Source organism: Calonectris borealis, chromosome 1 (assembly GCF_964195595.1).
Source record: "Calonectris borealis chromosome 1, bCalBor7.hap1.2, whole genome shotgun sequence".
In the NCBI taxonomy this organism is placed as follows: Eukaryota; Metazoa; Chordata; class Aves; order Procellariiformes; family Procellariidae; genus Calonectris; species Calonectris borealis.
The window spans coordinates 145,331,318-145,353,029 of NC_134312.1; the positions used below are offsets into that span (position 1 = coordinate 145,331,318).

Below are 21,712 nucleotides of genomic sequence, written 5' to 3' on the forward strand. Positions count from 1 at the left end.
ACAAACATTTCTGCCAGAGAAGCGTTCATTTTACCTGTTAGCAAACTTCAGTACAATAAAGACATTAAAACTCCAGCTTGATGGTAGACACCACTATACAACAACTGAGCCCTGATCTTACCCATGAAAGAATCTGTTACTCTCAGTAAAAGCAGAGTGCTATTTTATTAAAGGGTAATGGAAATAGTTTGGGCTTAGGAATTGAGATTAGGCTGTACAGCATCTAGATGTGTGGGAAACTGATTCCCCCCCCCCCCCGTGTGATAAAGAGGAGGAGTCACGAAACAAGCGTTGAGCTAGAAATAAATCATTTATTTTAAAACAATACAGGTTAATAAATAGATTAGTTATCAGAAAACTTAATAAATAGCCTTTTATAATTTACACAAGGCAAATACAACATGCCTATAACTATTTCTTAAAAAGCAAAGAGAGTAAGCTTGACTTGTAAGCCATTAACAAATCTATATGTACATTATTTGAAAGCTAATAAAATAAACCATTTTTATGTAATCTGTAGTAACTATATTGCAATAACATTGAAGCAACCAAACCTGACACTTACATTTGTTGCTGTCCACCTTTTCCCCATATCCCATTAGGACTATTTTTTACATTCCAGGAAATAAAAAAAAAAAAAAAAAAAAGAAGAGAGAGAACGTTCCACCGTTGAAAAAGGATTTAACTTAAAAATACCCCTTTTGTGTAATACTTTCCACACTGTAGAGCAATTGTCTAGGGGTAGGGGGGTGGGGAGGGAACCACAACAAAAAACAATTGAAAAAATTATTTGCAGCTTTTAAAAAAGATTTCTTAATCCATAATATTTCAACACTGCTGTCTGAAACTCTTGGGCACTAGTAATAATAACTGTTGACATCATTGGTGCCTACTAAAATTCTGCATCACTTAAGCCCATATTCAGTAGCACCAAAGAGTTATTACGAAGACTAATCTCTGTAAAGAAAAGATAACAGGTAATAGATAAACATTTGATAACATTTGATTTAACAGTAAAATTTCTGCAGTTGCACCATCTCAAGACAACTGAGGAAGATCTGTAGAATCCTTGATGGTTTATATTTATAAAACAAGAAGGTGAGAGGGGTATAACGTGCAAAGAATGGCCCATTTTAAGCACCCCATATGTAATAACCCCAAATCTTCCTTCAAATACAACCCCGTTTTTTAAATAAAAAGGAAAGCTAAATCTCAGATTCTAGTATTTCAACAAATAAAATCCAGTGTTTTCATTTTTCAGTGCTAGTTACTTCAGAAAAATACATATGTTTATATAAACCCAGATTATTAATAGGAAGCCTCACTTGTCAAACTGTGATATGACAGGTTATTATTAATGTTAGTTGCAGCTCACTAATAAATAGGCTCTATTTACACATACAGAGTCCTGGAAAGTCAATACAGATAACTTGTTTAGATTTTTTCTTTTTTACATAAGTAAGATGTAACAAATTTTTTTTTGGTTGTATCAAAAAGGTTTCTATTCTCCTACTGAACATTTGAGGGATTTTTGTGTTTCACACCTAAGAAAGATAGTGACTGACACATGTAAATCCTCTACAGACTGAAGGGATAATGATCAAAGAGCTACCTTCAAGTGAGTACCAAGTAAATATGTTTGACAAGTATTAATAGGAGCCAGACATACGGAGGGAAACGCCTTTCACATCGATTTGAATTTAATTCAAATGCATCCCACCCCTGTAATGAGTCCACTTTTTGTATGTATAGCCTCTCCCACTTCTACTTTGGAATCGGAACTGTGAAGTCACCTGGCTCGTAGCTATTGATAGACGTAACGCAAAGAGAACGTGAAAAGGGCAGACCCATGAGGGACACCAAAGCTCAGGAGACAACTATGCACATTTGCTCCCTGAGATGATGGAACTCAGATATCTGTCTTATTCAAAGTGCTTACTTGTCAAAGGGGTGAAAAAAAAAGAGGGAATGGGTAAAATTCAACAATGTCTCCTTTTAAATCAGAAAAGCAATGGGACTAAAAGGTAGGACACCTAGAACGAGGAGAGTGTGGGATGGAGGGGAGAAAAATCATACCAACAGTGACAACAGAAAATGCTAATACATTTCTAAAATTAGAACCGAACCAGATCCAGGTACAGCAGAACTCAAAAGAACACTGCTGCATACTGAACAAAGTAGCAAAAATAAAGGTTTCCATTATTTAGCATTCATGATGTAAAAGGCTGCAGATATAAATGATGCGCAAGGCCACGAGAATTTCTTTCACCTTATGTGCTGGCTTTTGACATCTCTGTTTTAAACAACAAGGTTAACTAGACATTTCTAGAAAGCTCATCACAGATGAGGAGCAGCTGGGGAGAAGAGAAGAAACCTATGCAGACATTTATCAGCTGTAAGGATGGTCAGAGGACCACAGAACACGGCTGCTACTTTATTCTTACTCTGCATAGTGAATGCTTATCAAGTAAACTTGGGGGGGGGGGGCAGAAAATGGCACGGTTTAGACAGGGCAGTCAAGTTATTTTGGATCTAATATTCACTAATAATTTGCATACGCACCTAACATACTAGGATAGGCACTTTCTAAAAAAATAGGAATGAATTTTAAAACAAAACAAGACAAAAAAATATGGCCAAAGGAGGACTAAGATGGGACCACAATCATTTCCATTCTGACCTAAAGATTTTCACAGAAGTCTTCAGAGATTAAAGGCTAGTACAAAACTAACATGCAACTCATGAACTCTGAATTTGAATTTTGAAAAGACAGCTTGACTGCTTCAGAAAATATTGTTTTAAAAAGTAGGTCACTATAGATCTCATAACCTATGTACAATTCCAGTTTCAATCAGAAAAAAGGGAATTAATATGTCAAAACATAACTGTCTGCTGAGAACCAAGATACCATCTTCCAATCAATAATGGACAGAGGTTAGTTTTAACCAGCTTTCATAGTCCAATTCCCCTCATCTACATTCTACAACTTTCTAGAAACCATACACAATATTTGAAAATCCATGAAGATGGCCTTTTCCCTGCTAGCGCTATTTTATTTCACCAAGATACCCAGTTTCCCTGCTGGCCTATAACAAACCTACGTTTCTGCCAACTCAGGGTCATTCCCCCCCAGTCTGAGTTATAAAACAAGCTTCCAGACGATATAGCGGGGCTCTTACTCCCTCAGAACAGTCCCTTCAGAATACTAAATCTTTAGGATTCACTGTTCACGATTATTGCTGCCATCTGAAGGGCTTATAACATTCCTTTTAAATGAAAACGGAGGCTGAGTTTTAAGGTAACATTAATTCAGGTCCACAAAAAACATCATGAGAGTGGACAGTATTACTCCCCATTAATCAACGTCCACATTCCTGTCAGCCAGCCACAAAGCTACATGCATGATTTCTTGATAAAGTGTCATGAACTTTTTCAAGTACTGTCTTGTAATCACGGTGGGGTTTTTTGTTTGTTTCAAGAGATGTTCTGAATTAGAGATGTTGAGTTCCACTGCACCCTTCCATTTTTGTACTGAAACGGAAACCAACGTTCATTACTTTTCAGCTTTCCTTACGAGTTTTTGACTCGTGATGTTTTAACTACCAAATACAAGTAGAACTTGAAAATTAGCTATTTCTTTGACATATCAATACTCTCTAAATGGTTTAACGGAACAGTTCAGAATCATTCCAATCATAGCTTAAGCTGTCTGTACTACTTGTCAAAATATTACGGCTGAACTGTTCACACAGGTCTGTAAATTACAGATCTGGATGTATATCCCTGTTGGTTATCTGAAACTCAGCTCTCTGAATGCCTAGGCTTTTTCAGTCTGTAACCTCCTTCTCCCACCTTACAAGAGGAACAGACCATCTTTTTTTGAGCTATGAGAAATCTCATGCTCTTCCCTCTCAAGTTTTCTGTGGTCCCTCCTTATTAGCTACTTCACAAAATGGTTTCCTGTATTTAGTGACTTAACTAAAATAAAGGAATGCTGGACTGCTTTAAACAGTCCTCCCCTAGATTACCTCTTCCCATTAGGACTATGTTTTTCAGAAGCTGTCAAGGCATCTAAGGGTTTCAGTTCAGGTTTGTGAATTCTTTCAAAAATGTGGGGCTCCTTCTGGATGCTTTATGTGTTTAGAATTTGAATACAGTCCAATATTATAGACAGTGAAATTGGATTATTAAACCAGTGTAGGCCACCTGAAACAAATACATTCACATTTATGCAGTATTTTTGGATTACAAAGGCACTGAAATAGTTCTGAGCTGCTTACAAATAAGCCACCATACAGGCAATGAGTCTGTGCATCATTTCCACATCCTTCACAGTCTTTCTGTCTGCTCTCAATTAAAAACTTTCAGATGAATGTGGTATGTCTTAATGCACATAAGTTACAAAGAAAAATGCACACCTGGACACTACCATCAGCTGATAAGTAATTAGTGAAAGATTTTTAAGGGTCCACTACTCTGTGTAAAGAATTCAATTTAAAACTCCCCAGTGTCTTCACCGCATGGCAGACCAAGTTGCCGAGACAGTCACTAAAAAGGACAAATCTGCAGTCCATGGTTCAACCAACATTTGTCTCAGAATTCACAGCCTTGACGGTGAACACATTGCTATATTGAGATTAACAAATTGTTCCACTCACTTTTTTCCCCCATATTTTAAGGTGTACATCACTCATGAATGGTGTCAGATTGAGTGCATTAGAAACTGATGTTCTCTGCCCACAGAAACGGTACCTCAGAAGCCACAATACAAGCTTTCATACACAGGTCTGTCAGAATATCGCCAGATCTTTTCTGATGGATTACCTTTTACAGTAAGGAAATACATCGGTCTCTATGCTGACTCAATCAGTGGTTCCAATTAAGGTCATTTATTGTGTTGACTGGGGTAGACGGACAACTGTTCCTTTGAAACTGGATGGAGGCCTCCAATTCATTTCACGTAGGCCACCAAATCGTCAGAGGGTAACTACCAACCTGAATCATATTTGGATCAGTGACCTGGAAATGAAAGGCTCTGCATCCTTCCCTGAGCCATCCAGTTTCCCCTCAAAAAATATTTTAATCTGTCTTCATGTTAGGTTTATTTAAATCCCCGATATTGAAGTTGAATTCCTTGAAGACTTGTATGAGAACAATTCCAATAGATACTGTGGTGAATCCACAAGCCATTCCCAAGAAATCTACCACTCCTACATTACTCCATTCCCTGAAAAGGATGGCTGAAGCCAGCAGGACTAGGGTGGTAAACACAACGTAGTAGATGGCACCAAACACAGAGGAGTCGAAACATTCCAGTGCCTTATTGATGTATCTGAACTGAATGATAATGCTACATCCTAATACTGCCAGAAGTACCAGGCAGAGGTACAGAGCCCTTTGACTCGAGGGGTTATTGTGAAAGATATCTTGAGCAGCCAGCCCAATGCCTTTTGTGCTGGGAACAGTGAAACTGCCCAACAGAGAGCAAATACTGATGTAAACCATGATATTAGTAGGTCCATGAGCTGGGGCTATCCAGAAGATAAGCAGGAGAAGCATTAGCAGCACTATGCAGAGATAACCCACGAAAACTGGAAAACAAAAAGAAAACAAGATAATAGCAAGGTGAGAACTCTTGGTCTTCTAAAGATTTTGGCAGGCAAATCATGTCATATCAGTGAACTTCAGATATACACCAGGATTAAGATTTGCTATTGAATATAGATCCGAATCACTGAGCTTTTAGAGATGTTGTGGGCATCTGCAACTGATGACGTCATGTTCTTTGGGTAAAACAAAGCACCATGTAGCAAAATACACACTGTTGCACATTTGAACTGGATTTAAGATGGCTTTTTTTTTTTCATTCTCTCTTCCATCAAGATTATGGTCCTTAAAGCCCCCTATGACAGCAGTGATAACACCTCATTAATAACCAGTTCAATAAAGCATGGTGCGTGGATCTAGGACAGAGCTTAAACATGAAGTTAGATCCCATTAAGGTGAGTAGGGAGAGTTGGAAGAACTGGGAGGCCCTATCATTTACATTATAGCATCAGTACACAGATTAGACTGGTGAAAAACATTTCATGCTTTACAGTTTTAAAGAAACATATTTCCAATTCCTTTTGGTCAGATTGAAATGGTAAATTTAGACCAGGGTATTTGTTTTCTTTTCTTTGTTTGCACTTTTTTTGGATAGCTGATGTTATTAGGTTTGAGTTTCTCCCACCTAAAGCAATTGAAGGAAATAACAATAGTTGGCAGTTTAGCTCATGCAAGAAAAATAAAAGTGGGTCTGGCACGTATTAGCACTAGTCTGTCCCCTCCAGGAGCTAGTGGGGCTTTACATTCTCTGTGAGAAAGAACAGGCACTTCAGCATATGTCTTAACAGCGTATTTCTACACACCTTTATTGTGCAAAGAAATCTGCTGGGAACATAACTGGTATCTAGTGTAAACATTTAATAAAAAAACAAATGCAGAGTTAAAGAACAAAAGACAATCAGTATTTTTTGTTTTGTATAAAACAACTTAAATTGAGACCCTAGAATTATACCTTTCATCTCTAAGTAGCAAGATACACTTTTTCATAATTTTAGAAAAGTTCAAATGGCCATTGTTCTGAGCTTGCTGTGCAGGATAACATTTTCAAAAGTATCCACATTTTCCTTTCTGCAACATGTATCAATAAATCTGACAGTACCAAGCACAGCAAGGCACAGTCTTCCCACAAAAAAGCTGTACTGGCTTGCCTCTGTCACATCATGGTTTCTTCAGAAGTCAATTTTCCTACCTGATGGAAGCGGTAAGCCTCTTCCTCCTGAGTGCTCTTGATCACTCTCACAAAATCATTGAGTTAATAAAAGAACAAAGTACCTGGATTTGTAAGCTTCTCTTCAAGCTCAGCCTGAGTTGTTACACTCTCGGACTTTGGAGAATGGATGATGAGAACAACAGACCCAGCGCAGCTCAGCAAACATCCCAGCTTGCCAAGAATGTTCAGTTTTTCTTTCAGTAAATAAGAAGCTAAAATGGACCTTTCACAAAGAGGAAGAAAATTGGAAGTTTGACTACATCCTGTTAATAATGCTCCAACAGTGATGTCCCACATGCATTTCCCTTTTAAGGAACGGTATCAAATGTCGTTGGATCCTCAAAATGCATTTCTGACTTATCTTAGGAAAGATTCATCCAGTCTCAGTCTTAATCAATTCTTGATGTTTCATCTCAGGAAAAAAAACCCAAACAAAAAAACAACAAAAAACCCAACCACAACATCCCCAAAACCAACACCAAATCACCACCTCCAAAAAAACCCAAACCCCAAACCAGGCATCTGGCACCCAAGGCAGATATCTACCCGTTAACAATTTGGCTGTCATGAAGCCCCATTTTATAGGTGCTACGCAGTCATGAGATATAAGTGGTCCTTGGTTACAAAGATCACAGGGCTCAGCTCAGACACGTAGTTGACCGAAATACACAAAATTATGTCGCCTAGGATAAAATGATAGGTGTTAAGTAGAGCACCATCATCGCTGTGCTTCGTGGTGTATAAAACTAAGACAGCTGTGAAGCCCACACAAAGCAATCTGCACTCAGAAGTGGATGACCAGGGCAGCCAGAGACATCGTTCAGCAGCCAACAGTAGGCAACAGAAAAATCTCCAGGCAATGCACAGCTTTGTTTTTAAAGAATTGTACTTTTTCACTGCAGTAGGTTCACAACTGTAGTTTAGCTATTCACCAAACATTTTAGTTGCATATGAAACTCCTTTTAGGAACACTCACTGCCTTTTTTGTTCCCTCCCTTCACATGAGCATAACATTCAAGAAGCTGTGGGCATGCATATGCAAGGGACTCCCACTTCAGGAAACGGGGCCAAATCCAATTAAATGAAAATCAGCCTCAATAAACACATGTGGGTCGGGATAGCAGGGGAGAAAAAGAATGTGAGACAAAAGGACAGATCTACATACTAAGGGAACTGTGAATAAGAGAGTAAGTAGAATAGTCCAGATCAACTGCAGTGAAAGGGGGAGAGGGGGGAAAAAAAAGGAAAAAAAAAAAAGAAGAGATGTTTATCTGTTCCGGATCATAGTGATAGTTAAAGCAGAAGGTACTCAGGAGCCTTTTCTTCACCATTGCCTTTGCCCCCACCCACTCCCCCACCGCCACTTTGCTGGGGGGAACAGGAATAGCTGACATTATAACACATCATTAACACTCATAAGCCTGACATCTTCTCAGTGGACCTCCGGTGACCACCGAGTCTCTCTGACATTTTATTAAGTAGCAACAACGTTAGATAAGAACAAGAAAAGCAAACTCTTACCCAAATGGAACGCCAAGAGCTCCCAAGGGCGTCACTAGCACAGTTGGGACTGCAGTGTAGGCCAAGAAATTCCCTATTTGACCCAGAGCCACTGTCAAGAGAACCAGAAATAAGCCTTTAAATCCCTTTGTAAAAAGAAGCAATGAAAACTTACCCAATAGTGTTTGGGAAAGACTGACCTAACTGGAAAACAGATGTTACAAATTTGCTTAGCTCTGTTAATTTTGCACTTAAACAAAATGGCGGGAATTCTTCTATATTTTTTAATTATTTTTTAATATAGGATTTATATTTGCCACACAAGAAGATCCAAGAGGACACAGTAAATAATCTCATTTGGAACTTCTTTTAGTTGAATATAAAGAAGACTATGAATTAGAAACACTCGTGTGTTACACTCAGGTATCTCAATATTACACTCAAATATTTATATGAGAAGGGCTAAAAGTATATATAACCCATGATTTCAGCTTTAAAACGTGCATATGTGTAACACGAATGCACTTCGTTATAGCTCCTAACAGCAGTGTTACCTTTTGGGGGGAAAATAAGGACAGTACTGAGGAAAGGAATCTACTAATGAAATACGAAGCACATGCATAAGGGCTCTTCAATATACAGTAGACCACATCAGATTTTCACACCACTATATAACATCAAAAGTAATTCCTGACCACTGTAAAAAGAACAGACCCCTGACGAGTCACAATAAGAGCCTCACAATCTTATTTTTTTCCTTCCCCCAATAAAAGCAAATTCCAAGATGTACCACACTATTGCACATCACAGCTGTGATAAACAGTTTGTGCGTTCAAGTTTTCAGTTAGAAAAGAAAAGCTGGATGGTTTTGCAAGTGCTGGCAAGTTTGTAATAGGTCAACGTGATGCTCGCATAGTTACAGGGTCTGTGGTAACTGGCAAGAACCTTGAGACTGCACACAAATTACATACAGCTCAAATTTCCAGTTGATGTTAAGAGCCATTATCAGCATTTAAAAACATTTCAAGAATCCAAGCTGTCTTTACGCTCAGGCTGGCATTGCCCTCCACTATCAAATATCGTTACCATCATCCTGGTCTTTACACCTGCAAAGCACTGTGCAAACATTTAATTTACCAAATTAGCTCACATTATCAGTAGAGCTGAAAACCTCTGTAAGCTACAGGAAACACGAAGGAGACAAACAAACTTACAAAATGGCAGAGTGTGGCAAAATTATACTAATTCAATTCACTGAGGCTTCTTCTACGTGCAGGAATGAGCCAGAGAAGTTAGTAAGCAGCATTTCTAGAGCACAAGAGTCAGTGATGGTCTCCTCAATTCTCCCTGCCCCTGGGAACAGAGTAACTCAGCTATCAGCCTCGGGAATGTTTTTCAGCAGACGTACGTGGCAACTTTGGCATTATCTTCAAGGCATCTGAAGGCACTGGGGCAGATCTTGTACGGAGGATGGGACACAGCTAGCAGGCTGTGTTTCTGCAGATTACATATATTTCCAAGCGTCTCTGACAAAAGGTTGCTTTTTTTAGAGGTCAGCTGCCTTAACTTTCTGTTGGAAGAACCAACACCGATCCATAAATTAGGTCTCTGAATCTTCGGTCAAACTGCACATATTGTAAGGCAACTGAACTTCCCAGAAGTTTTCAGTATCACCATGGAGTAATAGTAACAGTCTCTTACCACCACAAATGACAGACCAGGACTAATTAAGACCAATTTAAAAAAAGAATCTCAGTAATTGTTACCATCTACCTGATGTTGAGGACTTTTGCTGCCAACCTATCCAGTCCTCTCTGGATAGAAATTCCTCTCCAGATACATCAATGCTGTAAGTCCATTCATGGCTTCAGCTCTTGAAGGCACATCAAGCTTTAAGCTTGCTAAAGGAGCGCAAATATCCCCAAAGTTATTGCAACACAAAACTTGGCGCACACTGCTATGTCTACATTAGCAAGGAGACCAGGAGTAGAACCGTACAGCAAAAGATGTCTGCTCTAGGCACGTCTGGGGTTCTATGTCAGTCCAACTTCAGCCTGCTCCCACGGACTGAAAGTCTATTCGCAGCTAGTGCGCCTTAGGCATGTTCCTAGGGTGCATCTTCCAGCCTCGTTTCATCTTCAAGTCCAGTTCAGGAGCTCCAACACTGCTCCACAACATGAAAGAAAGCCCAAATCCGTGGAGACAAACAGGAGATTCGTTTCACAAGCGCATTCCCCATCTGTGATAAAACGCTAACAGATGTATCCACTATGAAAACCAGCCACATCTATGCTATCAAAATCTGCACTGAAACTAATTAATTAGCCAATTAATTAGTTTAATGCTCATTGAAATACCTGTACGCATACTGCAATCACTCTTTTGACTTTTAAAAAAAATCCCTTAGCAGAATCTGTAGCCCTTCCTTTGAAGTCTTCAGTAATCCAGTGGATCCCAAGGCCCCAAAATGGTTAGGCAGTGTTATGCCAAGTCAGCATGCCAACACAGAAATGCTTGTTCACCATCTGAACAAATATTGTGAAAACAAGTTGATAGAGTTTATGTGGGTTTTGTTAGTCATCCAGACTCCAAATTCTCTGCTTGAGAAAATTTTGTCAGCTGTTATAATTTTGCCCAGATAACTGGGCATAGTGCTAATTCCCCAAAACATCGCCTTTCTCTGCATCCCATAGGTGCCTACCTGGCCCTTGCTATTGCTGTTCGTGACTCTGTTGCAATTCTGAATCTATAATATCCTTAAGCAATTCTTCCCTTGGTTCCTCTGTAAACTTACTGAGGCTTTGTTTTGAAATACCTGCACCTAGCTACTGGACAAAGGCCAACTGATACCATTTCTTTCAGCTATTTTGCCTTCATTCAATTCTGTCAACTGTTTTAAGCATAAAATCATTTTCTTTGATTCACCAAGATAAACTCCTGTAATAAGACCTCTCTTATTTTAACTCCTTCTGCTCGGAGATTCAAGACTGGAGCCTCACGAGCGATAAACAGCAGTGATCAGTGCACGGATTTATTGCCACTTAAGCAGTAGTGATCGTGGCAGAGGAGGAAGCTGACAAAGTACTACTTAAACTCAGGTTAAATTAGCTGAGGACTTTCCTCTGAAGCTCTGGTGGCTTCTACACTTCTTGTGAACTTTGTCCTTCAAGGGATCTATCAGTTTCCATTCCTTTTGCATAGTTTGAAGACAACAACAACAGAGACTTACCTTGTTGCCACAAAACAAGGGGCACAACTGGATGCATATACTTCTCAGAAACAGCGTCAGAACATTTCCAAATAATTCGCAAAAGGTTGGGTTAGAGTCTAAAAGTGGGGTCTGATTTTAAGCTTGTGGGTAGAACTAGGGCTGAACAGCAAGAGGAGAAAGCTAGCTGTTCCCCATGCTCTGGATTCACATCAGAGAGTGAACTTAGCCTGAGCAGAGTTTACAAAGATACTAAGAGTGAAATTACACTGATCTCATAGCAGCACCACACAAGGCTTCACATTAATCTCGGAGATTAAAAGCAAAACTGAAACTGTATCTGTCAAACCAGAAATCAAAAAGGATTTTTTTTTTTCAGTTGAGGCTGGCTAAGTGCTTTCTGATCTAAAAACATAACATGTGCTCAATGAGCCCTTTTGTGCAGAGCGACAATTTCTTATTTAGCTTTGACTTTTATTAGAAACTGAGCGGACCAGCGCAATCCAGAGACACAAACGGTGCAGGAACCCAGAGTCAGAGCAGCGCACGGCTGCCAAGGGCTCCAAGTACCAAACGGTTCAGAAATCTGGACAGACTTGGGATTGTCCCAGCTCTTTGCCTTCTCAAACACCATCAGAGACGGCAGCCAGAGTGAGAGTTTACTGAGGGTAGGGTATTTCTGAGGGATGGGAATTTCGTGACAAGTGAGAGTGAGATTCAAGATAAGAACCCAGATTTCCTGATGTCTCATTTCACCATCTAACCGCAACTTCTCCCTTCAAATAAAATCAGACCTTTTAAGATACTTACTTGCAATAGTGCCAGACCACCATACTATATCTGTTAAGTACGAAGTACCTGAAAGAGGAAGCATAGGAAGACGTATTAGAAAAATATGAAATTGCAATATTGGAACTAGAAAATAGAATAATTTCAACAGTCTCAACTATTAAGGACCTTCATCTTCACCCTTCTCTTCAAGGCAACAGAGTGGGAGGAAAACAAGAGAGAAGGTGCTCGGATTTGGCCTAAGTGTCCAGGTTGGACCTTCTTAAGACAACATATTAAGTCAGAAGTTCTGGTTTCCAGTGAAGTACCTATGCGATGCTAATGTGGTATTACTTAGAAGAGTGTCCAAAATGCCACCAAATGCTTCTGAGGGTGCCACTTATACATACATGTTAGGACCACTACTAAGAGAATGGGAAACCTATGGAAACAAAACATGATTTGGATCAATTCGTTTGGTAATACAGCCTCAATGAAATTGTATCCAAGAAACTGTAGCAGAGAAATTGTTTTGGCAAGCAGTTTTGGCAGTACCAGAGCGTGGACCAATCCTCCTGCATTTCAGCATTGGAAAATGCTACGACTGAAGCTTCTGAATTCCTGACATACTGCCACATTTCAAAGAGAGGAGTAAAAACCCTGGATTGTCCCTTAGTGTCTCCTAAGCTCAAGGATGATTATTTTCATCGTCAGATTACAGGCTCTTGCCTTGGGATGCACCAGGGGAGCCTGTGCACCACATTTTGTAAGTTCTGCTTCTGTGGAACATCAAGGCTAATGACCGCTTGCTAAACTAAAGCCTGGCCTCCACGAGCACAACCTTGGCATCACGCTATGCTCTTACGTTCTGCTCCTCTTTCTAGCAATTCAGCTCTGCATTTATTTGGTAAGATGCTCTCTCAAGAGCTGCTGGAGCAATAGGCAATATTGTACCTACCCTGAAATCCCAAATGAAAGAAAAACACAGTAATCTATAACTCTGGAGACGTATAAAATATTAAGCGCTTGGAAATCACACTACATAATTGAAATGAGATGAAAAATGACTAATGAAAATGGCCAGCTTTAGAGTGGGTGTAATCATTTTTTAGACTTTTGTTATTGCATATAAAATAAAAACACTCTTGGGGGCACAAATTATAGAAAATATTGACTCAAGTAAGATAACTTTGCAAAATATTTGTCACCCGCTGCTGTTTCTAACTAAGCAAGGATTACTAATTGCATTGATATTCTATTACTGATTCAACAGAGAAGACAGAAAAGACTTGAAAAGTGCCTCCTTGTTAATTATACAACACCTACCGAAGCCAATGGAAAAAAGACATCAGCGGACACTGACGATCTCAGGCTTACAGCTCCGACTGCTAGATTCAAGGCAGAACCTCACTGCTTCACAACATTTAATAGACAGAAACAGAAGGTATTTGCCTGGATGTCTCCACACGGAGCACGGCAATAGGAAATACTACGAATCACTCGGCACGATACACAAATAAACATCAGTAATGGCTTCAAAACAGGATGTTTTAGAGCTGCCAGCACTGAGAAGGCAGGCACACACCCATCACCCACTTAACCCAGTGCTCCACTGAAAGCTGTTCAGGAGTAATTAGACCCAACTATACTGCAAAATGGAAACTTCTCCAACTGCCTTGGGATGGAAAGTCATTCCTCTCTCGCGCGTTTTCTCATTGTTTCCCTTTCTGCTGGTTTTGGCTGGGATAGAGTTAATTTTCTTCACAGCAGCTAGTATGGGGCCATGTTTTGGATTTGTGCTGGAAACAGTGTTGATAACACAGGGATGTTTTTGTTATTGCTAAGCAGTGCTTACACAGAGCCAAGGCCTTTTCTGCTCTTCACTCCACCCCACCAGCGAAGAGGCTGGGGGTGCACAAGGAGTTGGAAGGGGACACAGCTGGGGCAGCTGACCCCAACTGACCAAAGGGGTATTCCATATGACGTCATGCTCAGCATATAAAGATGGGGGGAAGAAGAAGGAAGGGGGGACGTTCGGAGTGATGGCACTTGTCTTCCCAAGTACATTACGCGTGATGTAGCCCTGCTTTCCTGGAGATGGCTGAACACCTGCCAGCTGATGGGAAGTAGGGCATGAATTCCTTGTTTTGCTCTGCTTGTGTGCGCAGCTTTTGCTTTACCTATTAAACTGTCTTTATCCCAACCCATGAGTTTTCTCACTTTTACTCTTCTGATTCTCTCCCCCATCCCACCAGGGTGGGAGTGAGCAAGCAGCTGGGTGGGGCTTAGTTACCCACTGGGGCTAAACCATGACACTTTACAAAAAAAGATTTGTATTTATGATGCAAACATGATCTCTCTGTGGACAATAAAAATGGATTACAGCCATCTTGGAGGGAAAGGGAGACTATGCTTGCAAAACAGTAGTTTGTCTGAGGCCCTTAACCGTAAGGTCATTGCAGAAAAGGCAAAATAAACTTGTTCGATCAGGCTGCCAGCTGGTAGTAATATAGTTGCAAGCTTGCTCTGCCCCACTGCATCCACCCTGAACATGCTAGATGCAGTGGGCACTGGAAATGCACTGCTGCTCTAACGCTAACCATCTCAAATACATATATGTGTATATATATATTTACATACACACACATATACAGAGAAAATACCTAGCATGTCCTAGTCACCAAAAAGGATTTTTCATAAGAAAGAGTTCCCAGAACCTATGGACACATGCTCACACACCCCCAGACACTATCACTATCACCTGCAAAACAAATGGCTATTGACCGCAGAAAGACAATTAAAAGGTCTCATGCAACCTGTGTTTACAACTTTCCCCTCACATAAAAGCATGGTATTAAGAACAAATAAATATATTGCATTTTCCTATATTCAAAGCATCAAGATGCAACTAGCAAAATGCTATTCAGAGGCTGCATGCTTTGGAGAGCTCCAATTTCAGAATAAAATACAGAAAATCTTCATACTCTGTGAATTTACAGCTTTGTTTTGGCTAAACTGTCTAGATAGCACAGTCAGTTCCTGAACATGTTCATCTCAGAAAACAATAATGAGGTATGGGATTTCAGTATAAAAAGAAAAAATTAGTGATTTCATGTAATTGGTGTGCCTTTCTTTTCTACAAAAGGAAACCACCACGTGACCGATGTAACTTGTGGTGTGTGTCTGTGGAAGGGCTAGAATAAACAAGTGACAAGATGTGCTGGTGCTATTCACGGCACGAAACTCTCTGAGCCAGAGAAATGGATAGAAAAGACCTACAAATACATGAAAATACCGCAAGAGAAACCTATGTACGCACACGCACCTACACACGGGTCCCCGGGACTGTATTACAGTGTGACGGAAGACCAGCGAGCAGGCCGTACATCGGGAAGCTGTTGCTGATGACTACGCTCTATACACCCTCACTGCTCTCCACCTGCCGCCTCTTCGGTAATTTATCACATCCCTCACGCCGCGCTCCAGTCATCGACCTCTGATGTCAAACACGCTTAAGGTGACACGCTAAGGCCGGCTCCCCCGCTCCAGCCGCCTGGAAGGTGTCCCCCGCTTCAGGCGACACCGTGACCCCCCCCAGGCAGAAGGCCTGCTAAGACCCGGGGGTGACTGTCATCCGCGCCCGGCCGCGCTCCCACGGGACGGGCTGGGCCCCGCAGCACCCACACCCCCCCCGCCCCGGGCCGGCCGCTGCCGCAGCGCGGGGCAGCCGCGGCCCTTCCGCGGGGGCGAGGGGAGGGAGCGGCCCCGCGGGAGGCCGGGCTGCTCGCGGGGTGGGGGGACCCGTCCCGCACGGTGCCGGGGGCGATGCTCCGGAGGCCGGGGAGGTTACCGGGGGGCGGCGGCGCGGAGGGGAGAGGGAGGCTGGGGAGCCCCGGCAGGGCGCTCCCGCCCGCCGCCGCCGCAGCGCCGGGGCCCCTACCTCGCCCGCGGGCCCGCACGATCCCCTTCTTCTGCAGGACGAAGGTGGAGCCGTTCACCAAGCTGGAGACCACGGCCACGCTCAAGCCCAGCGACACGGCGGCGGGGCCGGGGCTCTGCGCTGCCCCCTCGCCCGCTGCCGCACCGACCGCCATCCGCATCGCCCCGCCGAGAGCTGCTGGCACGGCGGCTGCCCGGGCCCAGCGCACCCGGCAGCGGCTCTGCGCCGGGACCCGCCCTGCGCTGCGCCGCGCCGCGCCGCGCTGCGCGACCCGCCCCGCGGGGGCGGCTCCGGGCGGGCACCGGCGGCAGCCGCGGCTCCTGGCGCCCGGCCGGCGCGGGGATGGCAGCAGGATGACGTCATAACAATGGCATTTCTCCCCCCCTCCCCGCCGCCGCCGCTCTGACGTCACGGCTTTGCGCCGCCCTTCTCCGCGCTGGCACCGCGGGGGGCGAGGTGGCACCGGGCAGAGAGCTGCCGTGCCGGCCCCACTGCCGCTGCTGGCGATTTGCAGCGTTTTGGGGCGTGGGTGGGGGGAGTCCCCGGCGTGGGGAAATGCGGAGCAGAAGCTGCGGTCCCCGCAGGAGGGAGGTGCGAGCGTCCGTGGGCAGGGGGGCGCGGGAGGACGTGAGGATGCGGGAGGATGTGCAGAGGGATGCGGGACAGGGCGATGCAGCAGGACAGAGGGATGCGAGAAAATGTGCAGGGGGACGTGGTCTGCAGGAGGACAGAAGGAGCCCCGCCGGGCCAGGGTTTCTGGTGTGGGAGCAGCGCTGCTCTCCAGCGCTCTCTCTTTCCCTTGGGGTTTTTAAAATTTGTGTCGGCTCCCTGCTCCGGCCAAGAGCCCGGTGCGTTGCAGCGATCCGAAGGCCAAGCAGGGCTCGAGGCCACCACTGCAGCCCCCACCCGTGACCCAGAGCTGCGGCTCAAACCATCCCACCACCAGCTGGGTCGATGTGCTGGGCAGAGATGGAGGATCAGCAAGTGAGAGTGTGGCTATAGACTGAGAAAGCTCAGCCACTGCCAGGGGTTGTGCAGATTGCCTGAAAACTGGGAGTCATAATCACTCCGGTTTCGTCCAGCAATAAATCCCAGAATCTGCATTTATTTCCAGGAAAAAGTTCACTCTCTTCTAATGGCAGCTTCTCAAAATCACGAGTCTCCCAGCCCCTCTCAGCTACCATTCAACAACTTTCAGGCTCTGGGAGGGCAGAACATAAGTCATCCTGCCCTCACGGAGAAGGGCTGGAGGTCTCTCTGGTAGCAGTGCCCCCGGGCCATCACAGGGCCACGTGTCTCTCCTTGAGAGAACTTAGTCTCTCAAAGCATGAAGTGCTGAGCTGAAAGCAATCTTCCTTGCTAGGCAGAAATATTTTGTAGCATGTATTTCATTGCAGTTCTTACCATTCCCAGGTACATGTTGAAATAAATCAATCCATAAATGGATTACTGTGGCAATATCCATCGAAGGAAATGGGATATGGTATCTTGGCTTGGTATAAATGAAAACGGACATTTTTGTCATTCATAGCTATTGGGCATACTTCTTAGCGTAAATTTTAGCACTCCAAGGAAATACGAGTTTAGAGAAGAGGCAAACTCCTGAAAATGTTCCTCTTGCTAGCATATTTCTCAGTTTGCCTACACTGCTTGAGGCAGCTGTCCTAGGAAGGCGCAGGGAGGCTGCAATATGCTTTTGTTTAGGTTTAACAGCAAGAAGGTGTAATACTTATTGCAGTATTGCCCATATTTTCACTTAGGTTGCTTCATCAGGTCATTGTATAAATATTTAATGCTATGGAAGAGAGGATTCATCCTTGTGAGACTCACAAGACCTACAAAATGAGAACACAGGAGGTGGAAGAACAGTTATCCATAGCAACCCTTGGAAACAAAGACAGAGGTGAAGAAAAATACAGGCTAATTTTAAATATCCACTTCTGATCTATATACAGCCTAGTAACATGTACAGAGAAATTTATTACAGGAAATAATTTATGCTTGCACAGTGGAAAAAAGGGTATATATTTAAGAGCCTTTGGATCTAATTATCAGGCAAGTTCCTAAACAAAGCTCAAACCTGACCAATTTTTATACTCAAAATGTCTCTCTGGTGTGGTTGAACCACGACAAAAACAGGTACCAGAGATCTCAAGAAAACAGTTTATTTCTCTCTAGCCATGTGATTTTAATCCCCTAATTGTAAAATTTACATATCCCTTTCTAAAGTACATATTTGGATAGGTAATTCTAAATACACTTAATCTGCCTTATTCAGTTAGTTACTATTACACTTGCCATATAATAGTTGTAGTGTTCTTAAGGATTAATCATAGACTAAAATAATAAGCACAGCGCTGATAAATATTAAATTTGCAAATATCTTGAAAAACAGAGCCTGACTTCATGAATGTCTTATAAGATCACTTGATGCAAAAAAACCTGCATTATCTAGTTTACAAACATTTTGGACCAAAACATAAAGGTACCTCAAAGGTAACAGCTGTTATCATTACTTGAGTGGGAATTAGATGATCTTCCTTAAACTATTACATATATACAGTATATAAACTCCTAAGGTCCATCTAGTTTTCTGAGACTGAGTTTCATTGTGATAGCATCATTCCTCCTGCTGAAGTTGTGTGATCATGTTTGTAGTATTGCAAAACAACACGCTTTCTGTTAGTTTGGCTTGTGCATTGCGATACCGCAGTATTACTGATGTCACAGCGGTCTGATGTCTCATGAACACACAGATTGCTTAGGAGGAACCTGAGATTTATGCGGCATTTCCTCCAACAAACTCTGCTCCTCTCCATCAGTCTTATCGGACTCCAGTCTAAGCACTCATAGTACTTCTACTTCCACACTTGTTGGCCACTTATTGCTTAATTCAAGCAATATGTGAGAGCTGGTATAAAAAGTGTACAGGTTGCTTTATAGAAGTAGCTAACTCTACTCTGGTAGAGTATGGGTGTTCATACACAGGATCAGTCAAGAGGTATGAGCAGTATTTAATAGACTTATACAGGGCTCCTACCCAGAGGAAGGAATGAGTGATTAGGGTAGGTCTCTCGGAAGTGAGTGAGCAAAGTTGGTAGAGGTTCCACCTTTTTTTTTGCGGGGGTGATTGACCTTTTCTGGTTAGGATGGTTTTTTGCCTGATCTGAAGGGGAAGAAAAATGCTTGTCCCTGATCTAAAGGCATGTATTGAAATGCTTGTCCCTGATCTAAAGGCATGTATTGTTTCCTCTGTAATGGTTTGGATTCCTCTGTTATGTTTGTTTTATGTACATAAAATAAAAATGATTTTTTTTTTAATTAAAGAACTTGTTGGAGTGTTTTAGCTAGGCTAAAGGAAAATCAGATCAGTCTGTATCTGACACAGAATGAGAACACAGTAGCTGTGCCCGGAAGATAATCTCAAGCTCCTTATAAAATAGCTGGGAGAGCAGGGTGGAAGTTTACCAACAGCTGTATCAGGCCCTGAGGCAAGAGCAGCAGTTCTGCTTGGCAGAAGCACTAAGAGATCCAGTCTGCCAGCAACTGAAGCAGTAGGAACTGAGACTGCAAAGAAAACAGCACGAAGACAGTGGCAATCCTTGCTATTTTTCCCAGCTCTCGAGAGCCAAAGACCACCATAAGGGCAGTTATATGAAGCCTTGTGTAATGGTCCACGGAACCTGGGCCTGAAGATGACCTAAAAATCCTTTCTAAGGAGTCTTGAGCAGTTGCCTGAAGCATAAACTTTGGTATAAGTGGTATGAGTGGGTCCTGCTTTGGAAAGGAAGTGACTTGAATCTTGGTTGTAATACAGTTGGATTTATGGGAGGTCATGCAAGCTTCTGTGGTCTCTCTGTCCTACGGGTTACAAGAAGAAAGGCAGCCCTTGGGGTAGAGCGGCTCTCTTCCAGGGCGGAACAACAGGCTGCAAATCAGGACGATCCAGTGCAGTCTGAAACCGAGTGGAAAAGTGAGGGCAGGTTAGGTTTCCTTTGTTAAAGGGTCCAAGGTTCATGCGCTGGAGCTTGTAACCGATGTGCCATTTTAAGTCTGGACTGAATGACTAATAGAGGCTTGCTGTCACTTTTGCCCATGGAAGACAAATTCTCTGCTAAATGACAGTGGCCACATATAATTCTGGAGTTTTGGAGAACTTCAGCATCCTTCCTGGAGAGATGGTGCAAGACTGATGTTAGGTTATTGGCGCAGAAAGCATGGCAGGTGTACTGCAGACAGATCATACCGTTGCAGCTCTCCTGCAAGGAAAACACACCTCTTCAGAGATAATCTGTCCTTTGTGCAGCAGGCAGAAGCTAGACAGCTAGTTCTGATGTATGGTCATGATCACACTGCAGAGAACCCACGTTAATTAACATCGTGTCTACTCACATGTGCTGTGCAGAAATCACTTCTAGATCCCCAGTGACTAGGGAACACAGGAAAACACACAGATTTTCCAGTTAATCTTGTAGCAGATGATATAGTCCACCTACATTAGTTGCAAACACTGACCAGGGCATACTCTTCTATGCTGATTTCCAGAAGTTGAATACGCCATCTTAATGTGATGAATATAGGATATGTATATCCAGCTCTTTGTCTTCATATATTAGAAGGGTGGTGAAAGCCTAGCACACACTGGTATTTTAGCATGAATCTTTAGAACAAGTCTTCCAATGAAGATACGGTCAGCACAATTATCTTAAAAAAAAGCAGGCTCTATCACAATCTTACATGTGCAGAATTTGCCTGTCTTTCCCATTCCTTGGCTGTTAATTAGCCACATTAATCTTCTGCTTGAGCTAAAGGGAGTTCTGGACCATGTTTCAGACTTACAGATGTTGTCGTAATGTTATTGTAAGCTTTGACATGGTGATCTACATCACTTCATAAGCTGCATACCAAATTAGCATGTAGTAATCACTAATCTGCCTGTGGTGGTAGTCTCTTCCCATTAAGCAGGTCAGCTGCTGATTCAGTGAGTGGAGACCAAGTTTTAGGGTATACCTTGGAAACTTGGACAATTCAAATTCTCTCAAGTGAAGAACATCAGAGGCACTCCTCCTACTAATCAAGTAAACTCTGTCATTAGATTTGCTGGGTAGTTCCAACTATATACACATGAATTTTCTACTACATTGTTCCTCAGAAAATCATCGTTTCTAGCAGACACCTCAGGGAACATAGCAGTCAGCTGCCTGCTCAGAGATCAATCTTTGTAAGGTTGAGCGCATCCTGTGCAACTCAGTGCAAACCTGAGTTTCATTGTAAAGTTTATTTTTATATGGGTGCTTTTGAATGGGGTTTCAAGGCAATATTGTTGGAAGACTGTAAATGCATTGCAATGTATCTGAATTGGAATTTTTTGTCATCAAACTAAACAATAGGGTACCAATTTCATGATGAGAATGGCCCATATTTAACTACTTGCCTCTTGAAGCTTCACTTTCAACTGACCATGCATTTGCAAACTGTA

The 21,712-nt window shown here is 42.6% G+C and overlaps 1 protein-coding gene across 1 annotated transcript; it reads right to left on the bottom strand.

Annotated features, from left to right (window-relative positions):
* Positions 1-299: 299 nt before the first annotated feature.
* On the bottom strand, positions 300-16,596 carry NIPA1 (NIPA magnesium transporter 1). The gene is given in 6 exon segments (XM_075134778.1): positions 300-5,591; positions 6,880-7,040; positions 8,339-8,429; positions 12,336-12,383; positions 16,234-16,486; positions 16,489-16,596. Coding segments are annotated over 6 exon segments (1,173 nt in total). The 3' UTR covers positions 300-5,079.
* Between the last annotated feature and the right edge of the window lie 5,116 nt (positions 16,597-21,712).